Source organism: Fringilla coelebs (assembly GCF_963513975.1).
Source record: "Fringilla coelebs genome assembly, chromosome: 12".
NCBI lineage: Eukaryota > Metazoa > Chordata > Aves > Passeriformes > Fringillidae > Fringilla > Fringilla coelebs.
In genome coordinates this window covers 12839272-12861398 of record NC_140038.1, presented here as the reverse complement: position 1 = coordinate 12861398, position 22127 = coordinate 12839272, and the positions used below count along the sequence as shown (strand labels likewise).

General features: G+C 42.9%; 1 protein-coding gene across 2 annotated transcripts; it reads right to left on the bottom strand.

Moving 5' to 3' along the window:
- Nucleotides 1–18823, bottom strand: TM6SF1 (transmembrane 6 superfamily member 1). 2 transcript variants are annotated; one of them, XM_084213956.1, is made up of 10 exons: nucleotides 18686–18823; nucleotides 16714–16817; nucleotides 16122–16219; nucleotides 14801–14904; nucleotides 13891–13973; nucleotides 12414–12535; nucleotides 8715–8819; nucleotides 6660–6752; nucleotides 5629–5748; nucleotides 1–251 (listed from the first exon to the last, which is right to left on the bottom strand). In XM_084213956.1, the coding sequence occupies exons 1-10, from the start codon at nucleotides 18775–18777 to the stop codon at nucleotides 60–62; spliced, it is 1113 nt and encodes a 370-aa protein (XP_084070082.1). In that variant the 5' UTR covers nucleotides 18778–18823; the 3' UTR covers nucleotides 1–59. The 2 variants fall into 2 exon arrangements, with proteins under 2 accessions (XP_084070082.1, XP_084070083.1); XM_084213957.1 differs by having other exon boundaries at nucleotides 1–117.
- Between the last annotated feature and the right edge of the window lie 3304 nt (nucleotides 18824–22127).

Below are 22127 nucleotides of genomic sequence, written 5' to 3'. Positions count from 1 at the left end.
CAGTTACATCCCAACCCAATTACATACAGAGCCAAGGACAGGAGCTGGAAACAGTTCTGCTATTCTGGTTTTTCTTCTTGTTTTGGTTTCATGAAAAACTCTGGCTTGTTGACACACCTGTAAGCGAACAGCTGAGGAAGAATCCCATACATTATGTTCAATATCAGGAAAAACTCTTTTGCTTCTTCAGGGACTCTGTAGATGTAAGGAGTTCGAGCGTGAAGAGAAGCACCAATATGGGAAAATTGAGCCTGTGGTGTGTATATAACACATGTATTAAAAAAAGGTAAAGTTGATGTATATTTTTGGAAAGATAGCATAATCTGCGTGCAAGTCTGCATCTCCAGTGACATTTTCCAAGCCAGCCCTTATTCCAGAATTATCCATCATACTTTTGCACAGTGGTATAAAAATACAGTCTCAACTAAAATCATTAATATCTCGGTGTCTGAGGCATAACTGGGACCATCAGTGGCACGGTGAGAGATTTTTTTATGCACATGGTGGCACTGATAATTTCATCAGGTACAGGATTCCACCCTGGCTTTCTGGGTCATAATTTGTGCTAGAGGGTCCACAGAAAAGTGGCCAGTGAAGAGAGGGTTGTTGGGAGTTTGGCATCAGTGGGAGAAGCTGGACACTCACTCTGAGTAAAGTTAGAAAGGAGAGTCTTGGAAGCTGTGTTAGTTCTGGTTTGGGTTTGGACTTCTTTAACCCAGGTTGTTCCAGATTCTGATCCCACAACTCCTGATGATTTCAGAAAATGTCTGCAATATTTGGGTTTTAAGCCTGGGCTGGTTTGAAGTACAGATTGAGCATACAGTGAAGGTTATAGGAACAGACAGGCTTGCTGGCCTGAAGCATATTTTTAGCATAAACAAACATTTAAAGATAGAAGTGTCAGGATAGTCGGTGTCTTTTGTTTCCATCTGTTACCTGCTATTTCAAGCCACTGCTCATTCACATTAACTATTGTGTGTCCAATTTTTTAATTACTGTTTAGTTAGCTAGCAGTGGAGGAGATCTGAGAAGATGAACATCGATTTGACCATAAGGAGGGCAGTGGGACACCAGGATTTTAGGAACACAGAGGAGTACACTGTGGCCATATCACATCCCCTGTGCTGGCTCCAGCAGGAGTCAGTTTGGCCTCACATAGAACACAGTTCTGGTCTCAGCAGAGTAGAAGGGGAAATAAAGTGCAGGTGTTTCAATGCACCACCCCAGCAAAAGGTTAGGCTGAGATCATCCATCAAAACAGAAACAGAAATTGGTTTTCAGGTGATTCCAACCACCTCGACTGAATTGGGAGAGCTCATTGAGCAAACCTGAGCCAGGAAACAAAATAATCAACGAAATCAAATACAAACACACTTCAGCAGAGTGCCACTTAGCATGTTTCTGTAAATAGCTATTGCACTGCAAACAGATGTTCAGGGGCACACTGTCAGCAGCCTTTTTATATCAGCCTGGTAATTCACTCTGTCTCTTGCAGCCCATTTGCTCTCACCTGGCCAGGCAGACCCTGCCTGTGGCACCTGGGTGGGCTGGCTGCCACCCCTGCTGCCACCCCTGCTGGGGGAGCCTCCTCAGCCCAGCAGCAAAGCCCCCTCACAGCACAGGGCAGCAGACTGACAGACAGACAGACAGAGAGCTGCCAGCAGGAGGTTTGGGCTGTCTGGTGTTCCGCAGACACTGAGAGCCCCTGGGTTGCATTTTAGAGCCTTGTCTGGGGTGAAGAAGCTGCAAAGCTGCTCCTTCTCTGTGTGGATTGTGAGCCTGCCTGCCTGTCAGAGGGGCCAGCTGTGCATCAGAGGGAGCTGATTGTAAATTTCTCATCATTCACAGTAAACCTTGTCAAGGAGATGCTTCTGAGGGACCCAGAACTCCCAGAGCCTCCAAGATGCCTGAGTATCTAAGCCTTACTGTGTGGTCTTGTCCCTTACAGGAGTTGTGGCACATTAGTGAGCTTTAATTGTTGTAAAAACCAAAAAGCAGTAACATGATGTCCTGTCTGTAGCCTACAAAGATTTTTAGTGGTTAATGATGCACCATATAATGAAGTTATTGTTTATTAGACTTGTTTTTCACTGTAACACATGGCTTCTTCTTTCATTACCAAGGAGGATATTTAGGTCTGTAAAGTCTTTTTTTTTTTTTTTAATTTATTTGATTTGCCTCTGTGAAAATTGTGTTATGTCTTTAATCTCCTGTGTTTCTCTTCCATGACTGTTCTCTGCTGCTACTTCTTTTTTTTTTCTTTTCCCTCTGGTTTTTTTTTGGGGTTTTTTTTTCTTACTTGGAGCAGGGGATATGTCTTAAAAGCAGATCTCTCACTCACCAGTGGCCCAGTGCTGCTTTTCCTTCAGGCACCAAGCCCCTAATTCTGAGCTGTCAGTGCCTGCAGAGCTCTGTGCCTGTGTGCATCAGGCTGGTGCTGTGAGAGAAACCCTAAATCTGCTGTGTTACCCCACTGTGATGGGGTCTCTCAGCAAATAAGCCATTCCTCGGTGCTTTGCCACTGATCCCCTCTCCAAGCAGAGAATTTGGAGGCTCCAACAAACCCCTGAGCCTTGGCTGAGAAATCACCCAGATGAGATGCTGCAGGTGACCTTCTAAGCTAGCCTTACATGCCCAGCATGCAGCCTTGGTCACCCCTGAAGCCTTGGCCACTCTGCTCCTCGGGCATTCCCAGGTGCTGGATGTGGCTCAGCAACTGCAGTCTGTGTCTGCCTGCCTCTCACTCACCTGCTGTCTGTGTGAAGCAGGCTGGACTTTTGGAATTTTTACAATATTTTTTGCCTTGTTGCCTAATCACGGGCAGTATTTGAAGGATTTTTTACCCTGCGGTTAAGGACAGAGAAGGACCCAGAAAAAGGTTAGGAGTCCTTCTTCACTCTGTGCCTTCTCTCTAAGACTGACTAAAATCAGGCAAAGACTGTAACTTTGGAGGGGTTTGGACCTGGTCTCATGAGCCTATCAAAGCCATCAAACAGAAGGGGAGTAACCTAGAAAAATACATTCCTTGGGTTTAGGGTCCCTGCTGGACAAGAAGCGCTGCAGAAAACAGCCACAAAAAAGGCAGGGTTGTGGAAAACACTGAGAGGGAGTAGAGGTAAATTTCTACATCTGAGAAAACAGAGAAATGGGCTGCAGAGAGTTGGTGAGACTGATTTTGGCTAGTAAGGCTGTGGCTCTTCATCCTTCTCACATGGCTCACTTGCACAGGGAAATACCAATTTCATTCAGTTCAGAGGCTGTTCTGACCCTTTTGTGTAATCAAAGCTCCTGGTACTTCACTCATGTGAAATTCAAAGAGCCCTTCCTGAAGCTTCAGAAAGTCTAGTAATTACTGGGTCACAACTGGTTTTGGAGTCTGAATGTTAGTGATGGAGTCACTCCAGCTGAGAGTTGTTTGTAATTCTGAAAATCAGTAAATGTGTGTCTGTGTGAAAGGCTAGTAGGCACTTTGGAGGTTCTTAGTTTAGATGCATCACATGGTATTTTGTGACTTGTTTTTGTAAAAAGTACATCATAATGATAGAAATAAAAAGAATTAAAATCTCCATGTTCCCCATCTGTAGGAGCAGTGTTCATTCCCAGGGAGCAGTGCCCACTGCTTCCACCCTGAGACACTTTTTATTGGACCTTGTGTGGGAGAGGAACCAAAGTGTGTTTTGGTAACCACATGTGTTTTAATTAGCAATTAAGTGTTTTAACTTATGATAACAGTAGACAAATCTGTAAATGTGGTTTTTGCCTCAAAATGACAAAGCACCCAAATAACCAAGAAAGAGCCCTCAATTCTTTGTTCCATGCATTTTACATCCCAGGTTGGTCACAGTCTACCAAATCAAATCAATTAAATCATGTTCACTTGTAGGATAACTGAACTTTATCCTGAAGTGCATTAAAGTCAAAATGACAAAAAAAACCCTCCCAAATGTCAAGATCTGTGTTTTGCAGAAGGATAAAATATGAAGAGGGCACAGCTACATAGAGTTCTCTTAATGAGTTTTTGTCAGCCCACAGCATTTGCTGGTGCCAGGACGAGCTTTAAATAGTGAAATGGGAAATGGGGGTGTTAGTCTAATGTGTAAATGGACATCCTGAGGCAGAGCCACAAAGAACAGAGGGGTTTTAGACTTCAGCAACAAAGTTTAGCATTCACACATCTAAAAGGTACAAAGGGCTGTTTAAAAAAAAGTGATTGTTTGCTACAGGAAACATACAAAACTAAGGGGGGGTAAAAATCCCAAACAAACAAAAGAAAATCACCTCCAGACTGGGAGGCTGAGCTTTCTGGTAAGTTTGCAAGGTTGTGATAGTCAGCACACTCTGACTTCTGGTTTACTTTCTCTTGTGTTAAAAAATCTTGGAAGGAGTGGTTTCTTTCCTGGTTGTCTGGGCAATTTATGGAACCTGAGTAATCTGTCTGTAGAGGAAGTTCTCAACACAGCCTTGGCTCTTTAGCTAGCTTGTGCTTTTTTTTTTTTTTTAAATTATATTTTGGTCAAACACAGTTGTACAATATTTATGATAACTTTTGAGCATCTAAACTTCCTCATTAATGTTTGCCAGATTCTGTTTTGATATCACATGATAGTTCAAGATTCTCTATAAACTGGTAGAGAAGAAAAAAGTCCTTTTCTCTGTGATAATTGCTCCCAAATAGAAAATGTCACTCCACCCTTCTCATTGGGCAGTTAAAGTGGATTGTAGTTTGCACCTATGATTATCTCAGACCTGAGGAACCAAGTGTTGGTGTGTTTGTCTGACAGTGGTATTTGAATTACAGTGACTGCTGTGTCCCTGTGTTGTCACTATTGTGGCAGGATTATCGTGCTCATTTTCTGCTTTGTCTGGATGTTCTGAGCACGCATTTCATTTCCTATGTACAGAACAAACCAATTGTCCCTGTGTCTCATCTGTTTAATGCTCCTCTGTCTGTCATAAGTCATTTACTAGTTCCTGTTGAATTGTTTTGGTCAGTCTTTTCATGAACATCAGCCCCATTAGTAATTAACTACAGTTGTTTATTTAAGAGAACCAGAATGGAATGAGTAAAAGAAAAATGATAATTGTCTGCTGTTGGGAACACAAACACTTTCTGGGTGTTACTGTGGTTTGTGGCCCAGGAGGTTCCCTGAGTTCTCTCAACATCATCCACTGACATTGTACATTTTGTGTGACAAGGAGATCCTTTTTCTCTTTATATATTTCCAACTACCTACTTGACCAACACATATTATGGAAACATTGTATTGTGCTGTTGTGTTGTGTTTGGGTTTTGTTGGGTTTTTTTTACAAGTGACTGTCACAGCTTTAAGATGGGCTTCCTTCATGATGCCAGCTAAGGAGTGCATGGTGCTTAGTAAGGTTTAAATGAGCCCAATAAAAGCGTTGTGTAGAAGGAGAGAAGTCTGCTAAAGCATGTGGTCATTAGAGAGTAGTAAATTTGATTATTCACTCCCTTAAAATAAGGGTTTTTTACAGATAAAAAAGGTGATCTGGGTTACATTAGACCAAAACCTACATGGGAAGATCAAGCCCTGGGCCCCTTATTCATTCCATAGGTCTCTACTTATTATAATGTAATTTAAAAGTGAAGATTTTGCAAAGAAGTACCTGAGCTAGTCCTCCAGCGTGTATAAGGGTCAGATCAGGCATCCAGGAGCAGCCAGGCACCAGCAGGCCATAGAGGGCAATCACATAGTATGGCACAGAGTAGAACATGTATGCCAGCATCTGCATTCCAAACACAAATATTAGTTCCTTTGCAGCGGGAGGGGGATTTAAAAATCAGTAAGTTCCTCACTGGGAAGTTGAGACTACTCAAAACTACACTTCTGGCAGCAGTGGTTCCCTGGCTGTTTTGTCACACCTGGATGCTATTGACTGGATCAGCCACCCTAAGGTCTCTGCTGGTATTTATTGGTGGCTGTTGTCTCCTTGCCCCATCCATACTTCATTCAGGACACGCATTCCTGCCCAAAGCATGGCCTGGCTTAACTCCTTAAGGCAGGGATCTTTGTCAGGCTCCACTGCTCTCTCAGCTGGGAGCTGTGGGACACAGCTCTCCCATGCCCCATGCCATGCCCTCCCTTTCCCAGGAAGAACTTATCCAGCAGTGACACTCGGTTTCTGCTCATTTCCTCAGCCCTGTGTCCTCTGACTGCTTTGGGCCCTGTCCCCCTGCAGCAGCCAGGCTTGCAAAAGAATGTGAACATCAAATTCTGCAGAACCAAAGCTCAACACTCCCTCATCTGCAATGCTTTTTGTATGCAGTGCCCTTCTTCAAGGCTGTGCCCCTGGGGATGGAAGTGCAATGTGAGCCTAAGGAATCTAGTCCTGCTGCACCCCTTCTTGCTCCATAGTTCCAGACTGAAAGTCTGCTTTGCCTTTCTAAGGAAGGGAAATAAGAAGCACACAGACCTGTTTCATGGGCTGTGTTAAATAGGATGTTCATAGGATGTGTAGCTCCATGTAACCAATTTGAACCTAAGTTAAGCTTATCTCAACAAGGAGTTGGTATCCTACAATGGCTAGAAATGGTACTAGAAATACCCTTTAATTTGCCATGAATGGTAATTCCCATACTGATCTTGTCATCTCTTTGTTCACAAACCCCTCCTCCCCACTCCATGGCAGGGCTTTACCTGGAGCTTGGGATAGGCAGCAGGATCCTTTATGTAGGGCTCGTGCAGTTGGATGTACAGGCGGCAGAGCTCAGCAGGGCAGTCCAGGGCAATCTGACAAGAGGTTTGAAAACAACTTCCAGGGATCCATTTGTCCTGAAAGCAGCCAGCCTGACACGTGCTACCAGCCCTAGGGGCGTGCTCCTGGTCTGCAGCACAGCTGCCCCAGAGCTTGCAAAGGGGAAATGCAGCCCCCTCCCAGCTCTGCTCACTGGGCTTGTGAGGAAATGCTGGCAGCCTGCTTTGAAGATCTTGACTGGAAGAGAATTCGGCTGTGCTGTTGTAAAAGTATAATTGCTATTGTTTTGCTCTGATAAATAGCCTTTGATCCCAGCAAATGAACTTTCCAATGGAAAATTGCTCTAAGAGTGGAACCTTCAGGATAAGCACCCAGTTTTAGGATAGCAAGCTGTGGGTGTAGTCCAAGAGAAGAGCTGCACTGGGACAAGGCAGCAGTGCAGAGCAATGCATGAGACAGGTGTTACTTAAAAATAATTTTTGAGAGTATTAAAGGAGGGATTATTGGATTTTACATGCCTATAGGAATAAAAAGTTCCAAACAAACATGGATAAATTGCAAAAATTGCACTTTTTGTGATAGGCCTTAAAAATTGAGCCAGCAATCCTTGTGAGCAGCTGTCCCTGGGCTTGTCTGTGGCATCATTAATGCCTGAGCTACAGGGCTGAACAGCAAGGTGGGCACAGCTCAATTTCATGTGCATTTGTTGTGTGACTCTGAGGGGGCAATGCAAAACTTTACAGTCAATATTCCTCCCTGCTCTTTTCCAACATGGGCATCCAAGAAGCAGGTCTGAGTGGACTGTGATGGATTGTGTTTTATGAACTTCTGCACAAAATTATGGCTCATGCACCTCACACAGAGATGGCCAAGAGATTTCTGTATGTATAATCAAGGCCAGTAAGCAATTCCTGCTTGCTGAAGGAAATATATAAGGAAATTAGCACAGTCTCAAAATCAACAAAAAAGAATTCCTCTGAGAAATGAGGTGGGACTGCAGAACCAAGTAAGACCATGAGACCAATATTTTCCACAGTCAAATTACAGGCAAACCAACTGATTTAACCTGTATCAATGGTGCTCTGAAGTAACATGATCTATAGGAAATAAAGCAGTCTGACAAATTAGAAGAAAAAAATGTTTCTAAGAGGCAAATTTTAAGAGAAACAGGAGGTGAGAGAGGAATGTGAGCAGCACAACTACAAAAGGACAATCTGCTCTAGGTAAATAAAATGTTGCTGGGTATTTATCATCACCTCCTACTTAAATTATTCTAGAAAGGATCAAATCTACAAATCAAGCAAGCAGGCAGTTATCTGAAATGCCTAAACATTTGAGCTGTGCTCACTGAATGATGCACCAGTTTCATTTTGCTTAAGACAGAAAATGCATTAGAGCTGACAAGGGAATAGATTCACCTGTGACTGGATTTACTCCTGAAGGCATTTTCAGTACTGCTTCCTTCCCTCAGAAATTTTGATTCAATCAACTATGCTTAGAGAGAAACCATTTTTAAAAATTGTCTCTTGGTAAGCAGAAACAATGTGTGTTGTTCACAACATGGATTTTTTTTTTCATTTTAGGTGGAAATGTTCTTCTTTATCTCAGTGTAAGCTAACTTGGTTTTGTATATAATTTTAAATATGCATTACTACTTAGAAAAACATGAATTCAGAATTACTTTAGTTGCTTTCTCTCCATGTTCTGGGCCATAAATGGAACAACAGACCAATGAAAACAGTTTTAGGTCATGTTGATTTCCTCCTGGGATGCTATTTACTCTGATGGTTGTGCACCTCCTTTTAAAAAACATGCTGCACACAGCACAAAATGGAGAAGCAAAGCACCAATAGTTTTCATATATAATTTATCCTTTTATGTCTAAGGCCTGTTTGAACCCAAATGTTACAGGATTTCCCCTGACCACAATGTACATGCTTTTTCATACAGACTCAAATTCAAAATTAGCTGAAATTATTAAAATATATTCAACTTACCATGCCCCTGAATATGCAGAAGGCGGTGGCCAGGATGAGGTATGCAGCTAACATCAGATCTATTGGTCGTCTTAGGAGCCCTTTCTTCTGCACCTCCTGAACCACCTGCAACACAGAACGGGGCTGGGGGAGCATCCTGCTCCAGCTCACTGCCCTGCACTCCACTGCAAACAGGGTGCAGTGCTGAAACACCATCAAACATCACATCTGTCCACTCATTTCAGAGACAGAAAGATTCCCACCTAAAAAGGCAACTCCAGACTTTATGGTGAGGAAAATTCATCTGAATAAACTCTAGAAATGGATGGATCCAACTGAAGCCATCTCAGTACAGATTAGTGTCATTTCAAGCAACCTAAATCAAATGAACACTAACTCTGCAATCACCTAAGGCTTTAAAGCAGCATAACTTCTTCAGAATTGTCTTTTTGTAATTGGAAATAATTTGTTTTCTTGAACGTCCCCATGTAGAAAAGCCTTGGAAATGTAGGTTTGTCTCAGACATTTGAGGTTCAATCTAGTATGCTTTGTAAAAGGACTGGATCCATCTCATTACTGAATGCTGGTTTTCAGCAGCTTGTGACACTATTAAAACTAATGGACTATCACTGGCATAAAATAAAAGCTTTTCTGTGGCTGGTTGAGTCCTCTGCTGAGTTCAGTGAGCAAATTCTGTATGTCAGTGTGCAGTGCAGAAACAGAGAATGAAAATGTGTGTGTTTGGAGTCTGAGGAAACCCTTCCTCTTGCACCACTGAACCCTGGCAGTTCTGGGGTGGCACTGAGGCACCCCAAGGCCTGGCTCTGATCTTGTGCTGCAGGAATCCCCTGCAGCAGGGACACAGGGGAAGGGATCTCTGCAGAGCAAAGAACATTTCCATGTCTGATGGGGAAGGTGGTTTGGGGAACCAAAGGCATCTCTCTGCCTACACGGTAACACCTACATGGAAATCATCTCAGCTACACTTTCTGCACTGTGGAGTCACAGAAAAAATTACAAACACATCAGAGAATCTTTGTGTAGTTCAGAGGGCAAACTTCCCCGTGTATATGTGTTACTCATTTCCTCTTCCTTTTTATTGGCCGTTTGTTGGCATGCAGGCAGCAAAAGAAAAACCTGATTTCCTTCCTGTTATACACTTGTGGAATTGTCTCCAAAGTGCAAAACAAAAATTAGGATGCAGGGGCACTGTTAAAAGCACACAGGATCAAGATACTCACAATAAAGTTATTGAAACGGGAGAAACAATCTTGCAAGCACAATTTCTGAGTAAATGCTACAAGATCTGGATTACAGATTAACAAAAATAAGGCTGTGGCAAACATAAACCATCCCTTTCATAACATTTTTTTTCCTGATTTTGTTTTAAACGCTCTTCTCCAGGAAAAAAAAAAAAGTGACACCTTTGTTTGATTTTCCAACACAAGTAGCAGGTTTTGGCAGTATGGTGTCACTTCACAGTATTCAGAGTACTGGTATAGGAATATTTTTAATATTACCTGCAAAGAATGCCTATATTCAAATATTTCTTCCTATGAAAAAAAAAGGTCACTTATGGCTGAGCAACAAATAATTTTCAATTGTAGGCTACCTAGGATAATGGAAAGCTGTTATATTTTCATTCCCTTTTGGACTATGTATGAAGCTTATAGATATACATACTCTCTTCTTTTCAAATATTTCAATGTTCCTCTTTAAATATTAAATAGATGTGTGTGTTCACTGTAATCACAAAACTACACTAGAACTTTGTGCTTAGAGGGTTTGGAGACAAAGCCACTGTAAGAGGAAGCAACCTTTGGTGCAAAACTAGTTTGTGCAATTGCCAGGGTACAGAAAACTCACACTTTTTTTCTTTATGCATGCATGCAAACAAAACAGGTTTGTAATAATATTATAGCAATGTATACCTTGGCCAACAGAATCCACTTTGCTTCTGGTATTTTCCTGTAAGTATTTTCTTATATACTAATAATAGCACGTTTAAAACCATTGCTACATTTTCTTCCTAAGTCTTTTAATGCCAACTCCAAATAGTTATAGTTTAAAAAAGTTAAATTTTACAGCTAATTCCAAATGATCTACTGATATGTTCAGGACTTGCAATGATTATCTCACTGATTAGTAGCATTAAACACAATTATTTCCTGGAAACAATTCTAAATTTGGGACTGAAAGAGTCACATGAAAAATTCATGAGTAGTCACGTTAAGATTTAAAGGCATGCTCAGATATGGAGCATAATTTACTTGTGAAGACTAAATACAACTTCTGAAAAACAAACAGCTTGGGTGGGCTATGAGGTCCCAGTGAAAGGAAGCAAGGCTTTTTCTATAACCTTCTAGGCAAGGAAGTTTAGGTTTCCAAGAAAGGATTCATGAAGGAGTACAATGTTACATTTGCAGGTCACCAGCTTTTCCTAAGCTCTCTTTTTGAAATCAAATATTAAACCTAATTTTCTCTGAAATTTATACTATATTTCTATATATATAGTATATATTTAGTATATATATACACTATATACATATATAGTATATATTTAGTATATATATTAGTGTGTGTGTATATAGTATATATTTAGTAAATATATATAGTATATATTTAGTATATATTTCTCAAATGGCTTTGGGATGGGACACTGTGAGCCTGTGCAGGACAGCAGAAGGTTCCTCCTTTGCCTTCCATAGGGATTTGCCCTAAAGGCTGTGGTTCTGTAGGTGTTCTCCAGCCTGAGGAGAGATGAACATCTCTCTGTGCTGCTCTCTGCTCCTGAAGAAGGGCTGGCTGGCTGGATGCTGTTCCCCACCTCTCTGGGCAGCTCTGTCCTGTCTGTCCTGCTGTCCCTCTGTGCCACTCACACTGCTGGCTCTGAGCAGCCACCAAGCCTTCACCTGTGTCCCTGTTTGCAGGGACAGAATGAACCTGACTGAGCCTCAGGAGCTCTTGTGATGCAAAAATATTAATTGAGTATATTGCTTACAACTGCTGCAGCAATAAACTGGCTTGCCTGCAGCAGCTAAGAGCTAAAAGATCTGTTCTGTGCTATGTACTGCAGGGGGTTTTTTAACTCTTTTTTTTTATAAAACAGTGCATAAACTATTAATGCATTATTTTGATGGCTCAGTTAATCTTATTACAACCCATCTAGCTATTTCAAAGGCAAAAGTCTAAAAAGTTTTAAGTAAAAATTTTTACAGAATTTTTACAAGACGTGTGTAAAGAATTTTTGTATCAATTTATGTACAGGGTCTCACCTGTAAAATCTAATATTACAGAAAGCACATAAATTTTTTTTTAAATTACATGAGATCTGTAAGTCATCTGCAGAAGAGTACTTTCCTGCAGTGTTTCTACAGAATTCTGTGGTGCTTTGAGAAGCTGGTAAATGACAGTATTTTCATCAGCTAAGAAACTGAAACAGACAGAAATTGAATAGGTAGAAGTTAGAAACACAATTACACCTATGAATGGGTTCCTTCCTCCAGACATGAGATTCTTTTGCTTTTTCTTTATTCCACCATAATGAAATATCCTGCAGTATAGATATTTTTGCAGTCTTCAGAGCCAGACAGCAATTGTCACAAGAGTGAGCAGTCCCAGCACATTCCATGCTCACCAGGGAGCTGCAAAGCCCACCAGAAACAGCCAGCTCATTCCAGCTGCCCAAGAGGAGCCAGCACTGAGGTGCAACAGAGTTACCTTGACTGGAGTGTCGTGAGCCACTGAAGGTTGGTTATAAATCCTGAACCCAGCCCAGATGGGCAGGCAGATATATGGTATGCTTAGGAAAATAGCAGGACACACTTTTGCTCCATATTTGCCTGTTAAAAAATTATTACGAGAATTTGTAAGCTCTGTGGCAGAAGAATTAAAAATTATGCTATCTAACATCAAACCTGAAGCAACTATGGTAATGTAAACAAACATAAAACATTAGAAATCACTAATATTAACAGACAAATCCTCCTGAAAATCACATCCTCAGCAGAAGTAGAAACACAGGCACAAGAGAGCCCATGAGACAGGATTAGAGCCTTGTTGAGAAGATGGGAAGCCACATCTGTCTCTGCACTGGGTATAGGATGGGACAGCTTTCAAATCTCTCAATGGAACCTGCTTCAAATAGAGACCTGGTTCTTTTTAAAATGGGGGATAAAATGTATCGGTTTTCCAAGATCTGATTTTGCATTTGTTTTCCAAAGGGCAGATCTCTCCCAGAGGCCAGTGCTGAAGATAAAGCACTCAGAGAGCCTCACTCAGGTAGAGCAGGGAATGTGTGTGTGTGTTTGACACTGGCCAGAAATGTGTGTGTTTGACTCTGTGTGCCAGCAAGGACAGGCAGACACGCTCCTGAGAGGCTTTCTGAGAGGAAAGAGGAAGGGCCAGTCCCACTAAACCTGCTTTTCTCTGTGGGGATCTATCTTCAGAGGAGGGAGGGAGCCGGGCTGGCCCCAGCCTGCACCATGAATATTCCTCCTCTGGCATGAAAAGCAGGACCAAAGTGACCTTCCCTAAAGCTGACTGCAGGATTTGGACACATCAACATTTTTCTCAGCTGAGGATTTGTCAACTTTGCAACAGTTAAAGCTTAGCTAAAAAGGAAATCTTTTCTTGAGAAAGGTTTCACCCTTAATGGATCACCTGCCAGTAACACTGATGGCAATATTTTTATTGCAATCCTCACCTCTAACAGCACAGATTTATGTTGGAAATCTAGGAATGTTAAATTTAGCTTGAAAACAGAATAACTTCCAGATTTGATTTTTGAAGGTGATTTGGGTGCCTCTTGTAAGCTGTTGGAAAGCCAGACTTCTAAGAAAATTGGAAATTTTATGCAAAGTAATATTTATATTTTTATGATTCTAAGAGATATTATTGTCTCATTACTTAAACCTGGCTTAGATGAAAACCTTATAGATATATCAAAACAGAATATTTTATTTTTTCCCCTTGAAAGCAAAGTCAACTTAAAGGGGTTTTTTATTCCCAGTCTCCATCTTTTCTTCCTCATATTTAAATTTTAGAACATCTCGTGTCTCTTTACTGATATTCCCAAAATGCCTCTTTCATATTAACACAGAAATGAACCAACACTGCACTAAAATAAAGATAGCACAATGCTGAATTTAGAAAATGCTTCACAGGAAAAAGCTGGTCATATAAATTACTTCCTTACCCACAATATTTCCAGGCATAAAGACAATGATGCTCATGATAATGGAACCCAGCCAGTAGAGACCAATGGTTCTATAGCTTTGTCTGTTAAAAAAAAAGACATAATTATTGAACTGTTTGTAAAAATTTCTGACCCTAAACATTACAGCCATTTCTGGGGTTGTGTTTTACCAAGTGAAGGCTTTTAAGACCTTTACCACAAGTCAAGAGTGGATTGTTGCCTCTGAGAGGGCTCATGGAGAAACCCTGCACTGGTGTGGGACAAGGCTGTCACAGGGACAGCACAGGCTCTGGGCATACCCAGTTGTTTGTTGGTCACTCCTCTGAAGGCTGACTGCATGACTTTGCACATCACAGGCTGTACAAAACTATAAGACAATTAATAATTAATTTCGTGCTGTTAATACTACTGTTACCAGCAGGTACATTTATCTCTGGAATTTAAGTGCTTATTCTCTGAAACTCTTTATTCAACAGCAAGAAGCATAAGAATCTCTAGAAATAACCTCTTTTTCCCTTAACCTTCATGTCACTCTCTAACAGGGATGAGAGATCATCACGGTGCCAAGCAATACATTATCGCTATAATAAATGTTTTCTTTGAAAACCAAATTTTTTTCACACATGCTTTTAATGCACATCCTCTTTCAGCTTTTAGCTAACACAAAGCCATGTAGATGTGCTCCAGTCTGCTGCAGGGTGAAGACAGGATGCATCTCCATGCATTTTCTGGGCTTAGCTGAGAGGAAGGGTCACTTGGCAAGGGTAGAACCCCTGAAAGCAATGAAATTTCAACAGCTTTGGTCTACAACACGAAACCACCCCCAAACAAAAGCACTGCATGAGAAAGCAAGGCCTTTGCAGTGATGTGAGAATGCAAGGCAGGGGAGCAGAGGCCAGGTGAGACTCACTCCCAGGCAATAGCTGCCACCATCAGCAGGTACATCAGGTAGTGCGCCGAGCCGTCCCAGTAGCAGATGACGTGGCCGTAGGCGGTGTTCAGGTAGGGCTCCCCCTGGGAACGGGGTTGGGAGAACACACAGAGCTCAGGGCTAGAGAAACAACTCATAAAGGACAGCAGGAAACAAGCCCAGAGCAGTAACCAGTGCTGCTCCAAGCAGTGGTACAGCTTCTGACTGACAGAGCACAATTCACCTTCTGACTGACAGTGCACACCTCACTTCTGACTGACAGTGCACACCTCACTTCTGACTGACAGTGCACATCTCACTTCTGACTGACAGTGCACACATCACTTCTGACTGACAGTGCACAATTCACCTTCTGACTGACAGTGCACATCTCACTTCTGACTGACAGAGCACAATTCATCTTCTGACTGACAGTGCACAATTCACCTTCTGACTGACAGTGCACATCTCACTTCTGACTGACAGTGCACAATTCCCAGCACAGAGCTGACCTAGGCAGGATCAGGCAGAACTGAAGGAGTTCCACATCTGCAATAAAGGGTGCAAGATGGAAACTCCTGTGTGTGACTGTCATCTTCACTCGGCCACAGTACGAAAATATGACTTTTCCATATTTTAGTGATGAAAAAACTACAAAATAAAGATAGATTTAGCATACAACAAACACAGATATATTTAGCAGCCTAGAGATCTACAGCAGTACTGAATATATGGATATCAACATATAACCTTGTAGGGTCCAACTCATCTCACACTTAAGTTTGTGGAATCTTTTCAATGACTTCAGTGACTTTCCTGTCAAGCTCTTACTGAGCTATTTTTGGTGGATGTTGATATTCAGCAGCCAGCAGATTCTGCTGACTAGGTATCTGGCATCATCATTTTTTAACTCTACTTTAATTCCTTCTGGTAAAGTGATTAGGCAAAAATAAAGGAGCAATTTTGGTTTCTTCTTGGTGACACATTTTGGTGTGGTAACCCATCCACCCCTGAGTGCTCTCTCTGGTTTTCTGCCATCATGTCCAGGCCCTTCAATTCCCACAGAAGTTAACACAGAACAGGGTTCCTGAAGTTAACTGTGACAACAATGGAGCTTGAAAGCTACATTATTTCTGCCAAATGAGTCAGTAGATTGCAAGTCAATGAAGGTTTTATCCATTACAATAACAAAGCAGGTCAGCTACAAAATTCAAGAAGACTGTTTTGAATGTTTAAGTGGCTATTTTTCTGTGACAGATACTACACCAAGTTATTTATACTGAAGATATTGTTTGCATTTGTAAGCCAAACTACTATTTACCTCTCTCAAGTAATGAGTCATGAATCCATCAATAATTCCATCCTGCTCCAGTCCAATTATTAGATTCACTACACTGGTAAAGGCAAATACAGCATAAACTGCAATAGGAAAAAGGGAAAAAAATTAAATTAAAAAATTCTTGGAATCACACAGTTCCTTCACAGTTCACTAAATTGTCAGGCAGAGATCTATTGAACTGGATGTGTCAACTTTGAGGTCACAGCTATTCAGCACACAATATGACTTTCCCATATAGCTCAGGATTTTTTAATTAGTGGTTGGTTAACACAGCTCTCAGGAAGCTTTTCTGAGGAATGTGAAATTCTGTGGAGTTGCAGGCACAGCCTCCACGGAAGGTCAGTGTCTGCAGAAAGGACTGTGCAGCCTTTCAAAAATCTGGGGCACAGGGAGTTTACAGCCTTGACTGTGAAAGGAAAGGAGTAAGGACAGCAAAAAGGAGCAGAGAGGAAAACATGACTTGTCATTTTTGCAGGTGAGCACGGCAAAGTGCACGAGCCACAGCAGCCCAGAGCAACCCATGGGTGAGCCAGGCACTGCTGTGAGCCAGGCACTCAGCTCTAGCAGGACTTACCATAGAACAGAGGGTCTTTGGGGGGCTTCCTCTTGACCAGAACACGAGCTGACAGAGCAATGAGAACCAGAACCAGCAATCCAACTGCAACGATCACCCAGGAACTGCAACAGTATGGTAAAAAAAGAAAAAAAAAATTTAAAAGAAAAACGGATAGAATTTTGCTTGTCAGCCACCTGTCCTCAAACACACATACTCATAAAGTAACTTTTAATAATTCAAAATACAGATTTTAAAGTTTATTGCATAGTCTGCCACAGTATTCATCCTATAGTTTTGCAGAATTTATGTGCCTCTCTTTGCATGTGTGACCAGCTAAAAAAAGTAAATACGAAAATAACTAGATAAACAACATATCTAGAAATCTAGATTTGACTGCCTAAAATCAGTTTTCATACTAAAATAAACAGAAACTATGGGAAAATTAAAGGGAAAGATGAGGATCAAACCCACAGAGATTTCAAGGATCACTGGGGACATTTTATCTAACTTCAGTAATAAATTATCTACTCAGGAGATTACAAATTCAAAAATAAATCACATCAGTCCCATGGAACAGGAGTAGCAGTGTGGGCACCTCTGATGGATCTGGGCTGATGTTCAGCTATGGAAGTGCTACCAGAGAGCTCTCTGGCCCTACAGGGCAGGACCACTTGAGTGGGTTCAGTGACCAGCTCAGGTGGGCTCAGGCAAAAGGATCTTTTCCCTGGAGATGGAGCTGTAATGTTACTGCATGGACAGTGGGAGTGGCACAAAGCACAAAAATCTGTCACAAAGCAAATTTGTCTCCTTCCCCAAGAAAATACAAGCTAGGAAAATCAGTTTTAAATTGTTTCATAGATCTAAGGGTGTAAATTATCTTTAGCTCTCTTTAAGGTAAATTCTCCTCCTCAGTCTTTACTTGTGCAAGGGAAAAAAATGAACGGGAAAATTAGGTAAAGTCCAGAAGCATAAGCTTAAAATATCTGGTACATCATTTTATACATAGTACCACCCTGCATCAAGCAAACAAGTTGTGCATGAACAAATCATATTATGAGAATATCAACCTTAGTGAAATTTGACTTAAAATTATTGCAAAGAATTTGCAAGACCAAATATTTCAGAAAATATACACACATAGTTTCTGAGTCAGGATGAGCAGTACTAGCTTGTTGATTTATTTTATGCTTTGAATCTTCTGCTAGTCTGTTTTCCCAGTGATGAATTTCTTCATACCATTACAGCTGTTAATATTGCAGTGACTTTTCACTGCAGTCTATCAATTTGAAATAAATATTGGCAGTTAATCAAGTAAGTCACCATGTGTTATTTGACATTACTCTAGCAATGAGAAGCAAAAAATTCAGTCATGGGCCAGAAGGAGGAAAATGGGGAAGGAACAGATGTAGCAAAAAACAAGAAGCAAATATTTGTGCAGTAAAGTTGCAAAACACCCCGGGCTGTCGGATCACAAAATAACAGGCAGACCTTTAAGCGAAGCGGGTTTTGACATGGGGAAAGGCTTTCCTTTTCTAGACCCGCGGTTTCTGCCGGGATCCCGGTTTTTGGCAGGGCGAGGGCGCAGGGTCATTCCCAGCGCGGCGCGCAGGCTGCGGGTGCCGCGGGCAGCCCGGCCCGGGAGCGCTCCGGGGCTGGCGGCTTCTCCCGCCCGCTTTGAAGCAGAATTGGGTTTTGGTGGCCGATGTCCGGGGGAGGCCGCGGTCCCGGCGGGAGCGGTTCCGCGCCCTCGGCGGCACGGCCGGCCCGGGACACGGGACACGGGACACGGGACACGCTCGGGGGATGGCCACCGGCAGCGAGCGGGTCCCGGGGCGAGCGGCCGCTCTCGCCGCATCCCGGCTCGGCTCCCGTCAGAGGACGCGGGCAGGACCCGCCAGCGGCGAGGCGAGGCCGCCCCGCTCACCCCGCGCCGCCCGCCCCGTCCCGCGCACCCCGGTACGAAAACCCCGCCGGGCCCGTCCCGCCTCACCTGCCGGTGGCCGCCAGGCAGTTGAAGAGGTACGTGACGGGGATGGCGGTGAGCGAGAGCACGAACACGCCGGTGGCCGCCGAGGCGCTCATCCCCGCGGCGGGAGGCGGCGGCCGCCCTGCGCCCCAGCCCAGCCCGGCGCCGTGCCCCAGGCGCCGCCTCGCCCCGGCCCTGCCCGCCCCATGGCCGGCACCCCCCCGCCCGCGCCGCAAAGGTTAAATCCGCCTCGGAAACCGGAGCCGCCCGCCGCTCCTCCGGCGGCTCGGGGAGCGCCTCCGCCCGCCCCGGGGCTCGCCCCGCTCCCCCTCGCCCCTGCCCCGCGGTGCGGGACGGCCCGACGGGCGATGCCGCCCTCTCGGTCCCAGGGGACGGACGCTCCTCCGGTGACCGACGGAGGCGCCGAGCCAAGGGGCTGCCGTGACAGCCGAGCTGAGCGCCGCGGGTTAGCTGCGGGCTGAAGGCACGGCGAGGAACCGGGGCGGCGGCAGCCGAGGCGCGGGGCGCGAAGCGATCCCGTGTCATGAGAGGTGGTGGATGGAGAGAGGGTCCCTTGGTCCGGGTAGTGCGGAACTCCCTGAGAAACCCGTAAAAAAATTATGCATCCCTGTTGTGTCAGTATTCACCGGGGTTATTTTGATCAAGGACATTAGCGTTTTAGAAATGTTGGGGGGAAAAAAGAGTTCATCTTTTCCATTTAAGTGCCAAAAAAAATGTAGCAAAACCTAGGTATATGTTTGACCTTTTCCATCAGTCTTTTCTTCCTGGCTTCAAACTTTGCCTGTACCTCAATATCAACACAAGTTTTCAGCGGTGGAACGAGCCTTGTGTGCAAGGCAAACAGAAATGAAAACCGCTGTTCCTAGAAGTTACTGAGCATTTAATTCCAGCACGTTGGCAACTGAGAATGTGTTGCCTGAAGAAAACAGCAAATGCACTTCCAACGTGCCAGGCAAGCTCTTTCTGGAAGAATTAACACCCTTTGCAATAATGGGGACAATTCAGACTCCCTCCTGTTGAAATGATCCAAAAGAGGACTGCTAAGGTGGCTGAGCAAACAGGGCACCTGTCTGCGAGGGCAGCATGAAGAGCTTGGCTTAGAGTGCTCTCTTGTAAATACTAGAGGAGTTAACACCAGCGAGAGGAAAGAGCTCTTTAATTTGAAAGACGAAGCTGTGAAGAAATGGTCACTAGTTTCCAGAAACAGCTATGAGCCATAAAGGGTATTCTAAGCCTTTTACAGTAAATTTGGTCAGTATAAGCAATGGACTGATAGAATACCTCTCACAGAAAGGAACTTGGTGACCCAGAACATATCTGTGTCCTATCTATTCTATACAAACAAATCTCTCCATAGTTATTTCAAGTGAGAAAGATCTAGAATCTGGCCATAGGCATACAAATGGGTTAAACCATGCTCAATCAAACTATCTGATAAAAACATGATGCAACTCCTAAAAGTAATTTAGTCCACCCAAGTGTCAAAATTGCCATTGGATGAGTCAGGGCTAAATTTACCACCTCCAAATGCCTACCTTTCAATGCACAGCCGTTCACTTCTCAAGCTTTCAAATGTATAGGCTGCTTATTTGTATGCAGCTGCCACAGTGCAGTCTCAAGATTCATGTCTCAAGCTTGGCTTCTCAGTTCCTGTGTCTCTGAAGTCAAACACTACATGGGAAACTTCTTCCTTACTACCCTGCAAGCATATTCCAGCTCTGATTTGCATCCAGCTTGTTCCTCAAGTCCTATTTAAACTTCTGAGTAGAAAATGTCAAGGCACATCCTGTGGTAATCACTTAGCAACTCAACAGTAGAGATGCATTGTTTGAGTCTTTTGTGTTGAGATCTATCCACTTTTGATTAGAAAAATAGTTATGAGCATCTGTTAGCAGAAGAGACCCCTGAAATGGGATGTTTGAAATATTTGTCCAAAGGGCATGTTTTCCCCTTTCATTTTCATCTCTTACCCTATGAAAGAAACATTAGTTCCAGCTGTATCATTCCTTTCCATGTCCTGACAGAGGAGGCCCCCAAGCCCACCCATGATAGAGCTGAACATGTGGATTCTGGTGTGCCACACTTTCCATATCAGAAATGGTTTTTTTCTCGCTACAGTTCCTTCTAACTCTGGCCTTCCTGCTCTGTGCCAAAATATCCTGGCTTCTATTTCAGGCTTTAGGAAGAAAATAAAACCACCAGCATTCTTGTTGACTTTATTTTTACAGATGAAACCAATTCTAGAGAAAAAGGAAAACTTGCTCTGTTGGCACCATCCAAAACCACTGACCAACTTCCCTAAAGGCAAATAGTTCAAAATTTGGCTTAAGTTAGAGATTAAGTCAAAGAGCAAACAATCTCTCTGATCAAACAACACCCTCACTTGAAAACCAGGAGTCCTCAAAAACTAACACATGCTTTTTTGACAACTCCAAGTGTTCTTGTGGGGGAGGAAGGGGAAAGAAGAACTTCAACTTCAACTGCTTGTAACACCACCCTCTATTCACATGTACCAGAACAGTGATATAAAAATGAAGGTAGGAATAGGGTGTCTTTAACAACACAATTACTAATCAAAGTGTTATATGAAAGCAATGTTGATAAGCTGCTGTCACCAGAATAAATGTAACCTCCCAGCTCCCTGTCACATACTCAATTATATTCATTTCTTGATGTTGCAAAATCTTTTTTTTCCCCCCAGATTTTATAAATGGTAACATCATCATGAGACATGTGAATGCCCTAATTTGTAGAGAATCAAACAACTATTTAACCATTTAGCAAGATTAGATGTCAGAATAAGATTGAAAAATACAATTACATACACAAACTGCAGTGAAACTTAGGAAAGCAAAACAGAGTAATGAAAACACGGACATGGAGATTCCTTCCCATGCAGAAATTGTCAGAGGATCATATTTATTGACAAGAGATTCCTGGAGCTCTGAACTTATGTTTCATGTGAAAGATAGTCCCTTCAGCAGCACGGTGCCAAAACTGGTGATCCTTGACCACACTGCAACATTCTTGTGTCAGAAATTATGTAATTTCTGTCTAAATAGTCATTTTAAAATAGGCACCCCAACTCTCTGTCAAATCACAAGTATCAGCCTTATGTCAGATTCCTCACTGGGAATCCTGGCCACAGCAAGAAGCCAATTCCACTTGTGGGGCCCCTCAGCTGGCAAAGCTCAACTCACGAGCAATGAATATGCTTGGGCTGATGTTTGTTTGCTTCTTGATTAGAGCATAATTCACTTTTTATCATATGGAAGTTGTTCCTCTCCAGACTCTATACTAAATACTGTGGAGAATATAAAAATAGGTAATTTGTTAATGGTCAGCTACAAAGTAGGAGATTAACAGGCCATTAGGTCTTTGTGTCTACTTTTAGCCTGAGAAACAGCTCTTACCTTCAATAACTGCCCAATAAATCATGACCGCT

Bases quoted from the DNA above. Each gene is read 5' to 3' on its own strand.
- TM6SF1 (XM_084213956.1), bottom strand. From the start codon at position 18,777: ATGAGCGCCTCGGCGGCCACCGGCGTGTTCGTGCTCTCGCTCACCGCC. The intron at 16,818-18,685 runs GTGAGGCGGGAC...ATACTGTTGCAG, and splicing joins TGCCTGGCGGCCACCGGCAG to TTCCTGGGTGATCGTTGCAG. The intron at 13,974-14,800 runs GTGAGTCTCACC...TTTTTTTAACAG, and splicing joins GTGGCAGCTATTGCCTGGGA to ACAAAGCTATAGAACCATTG.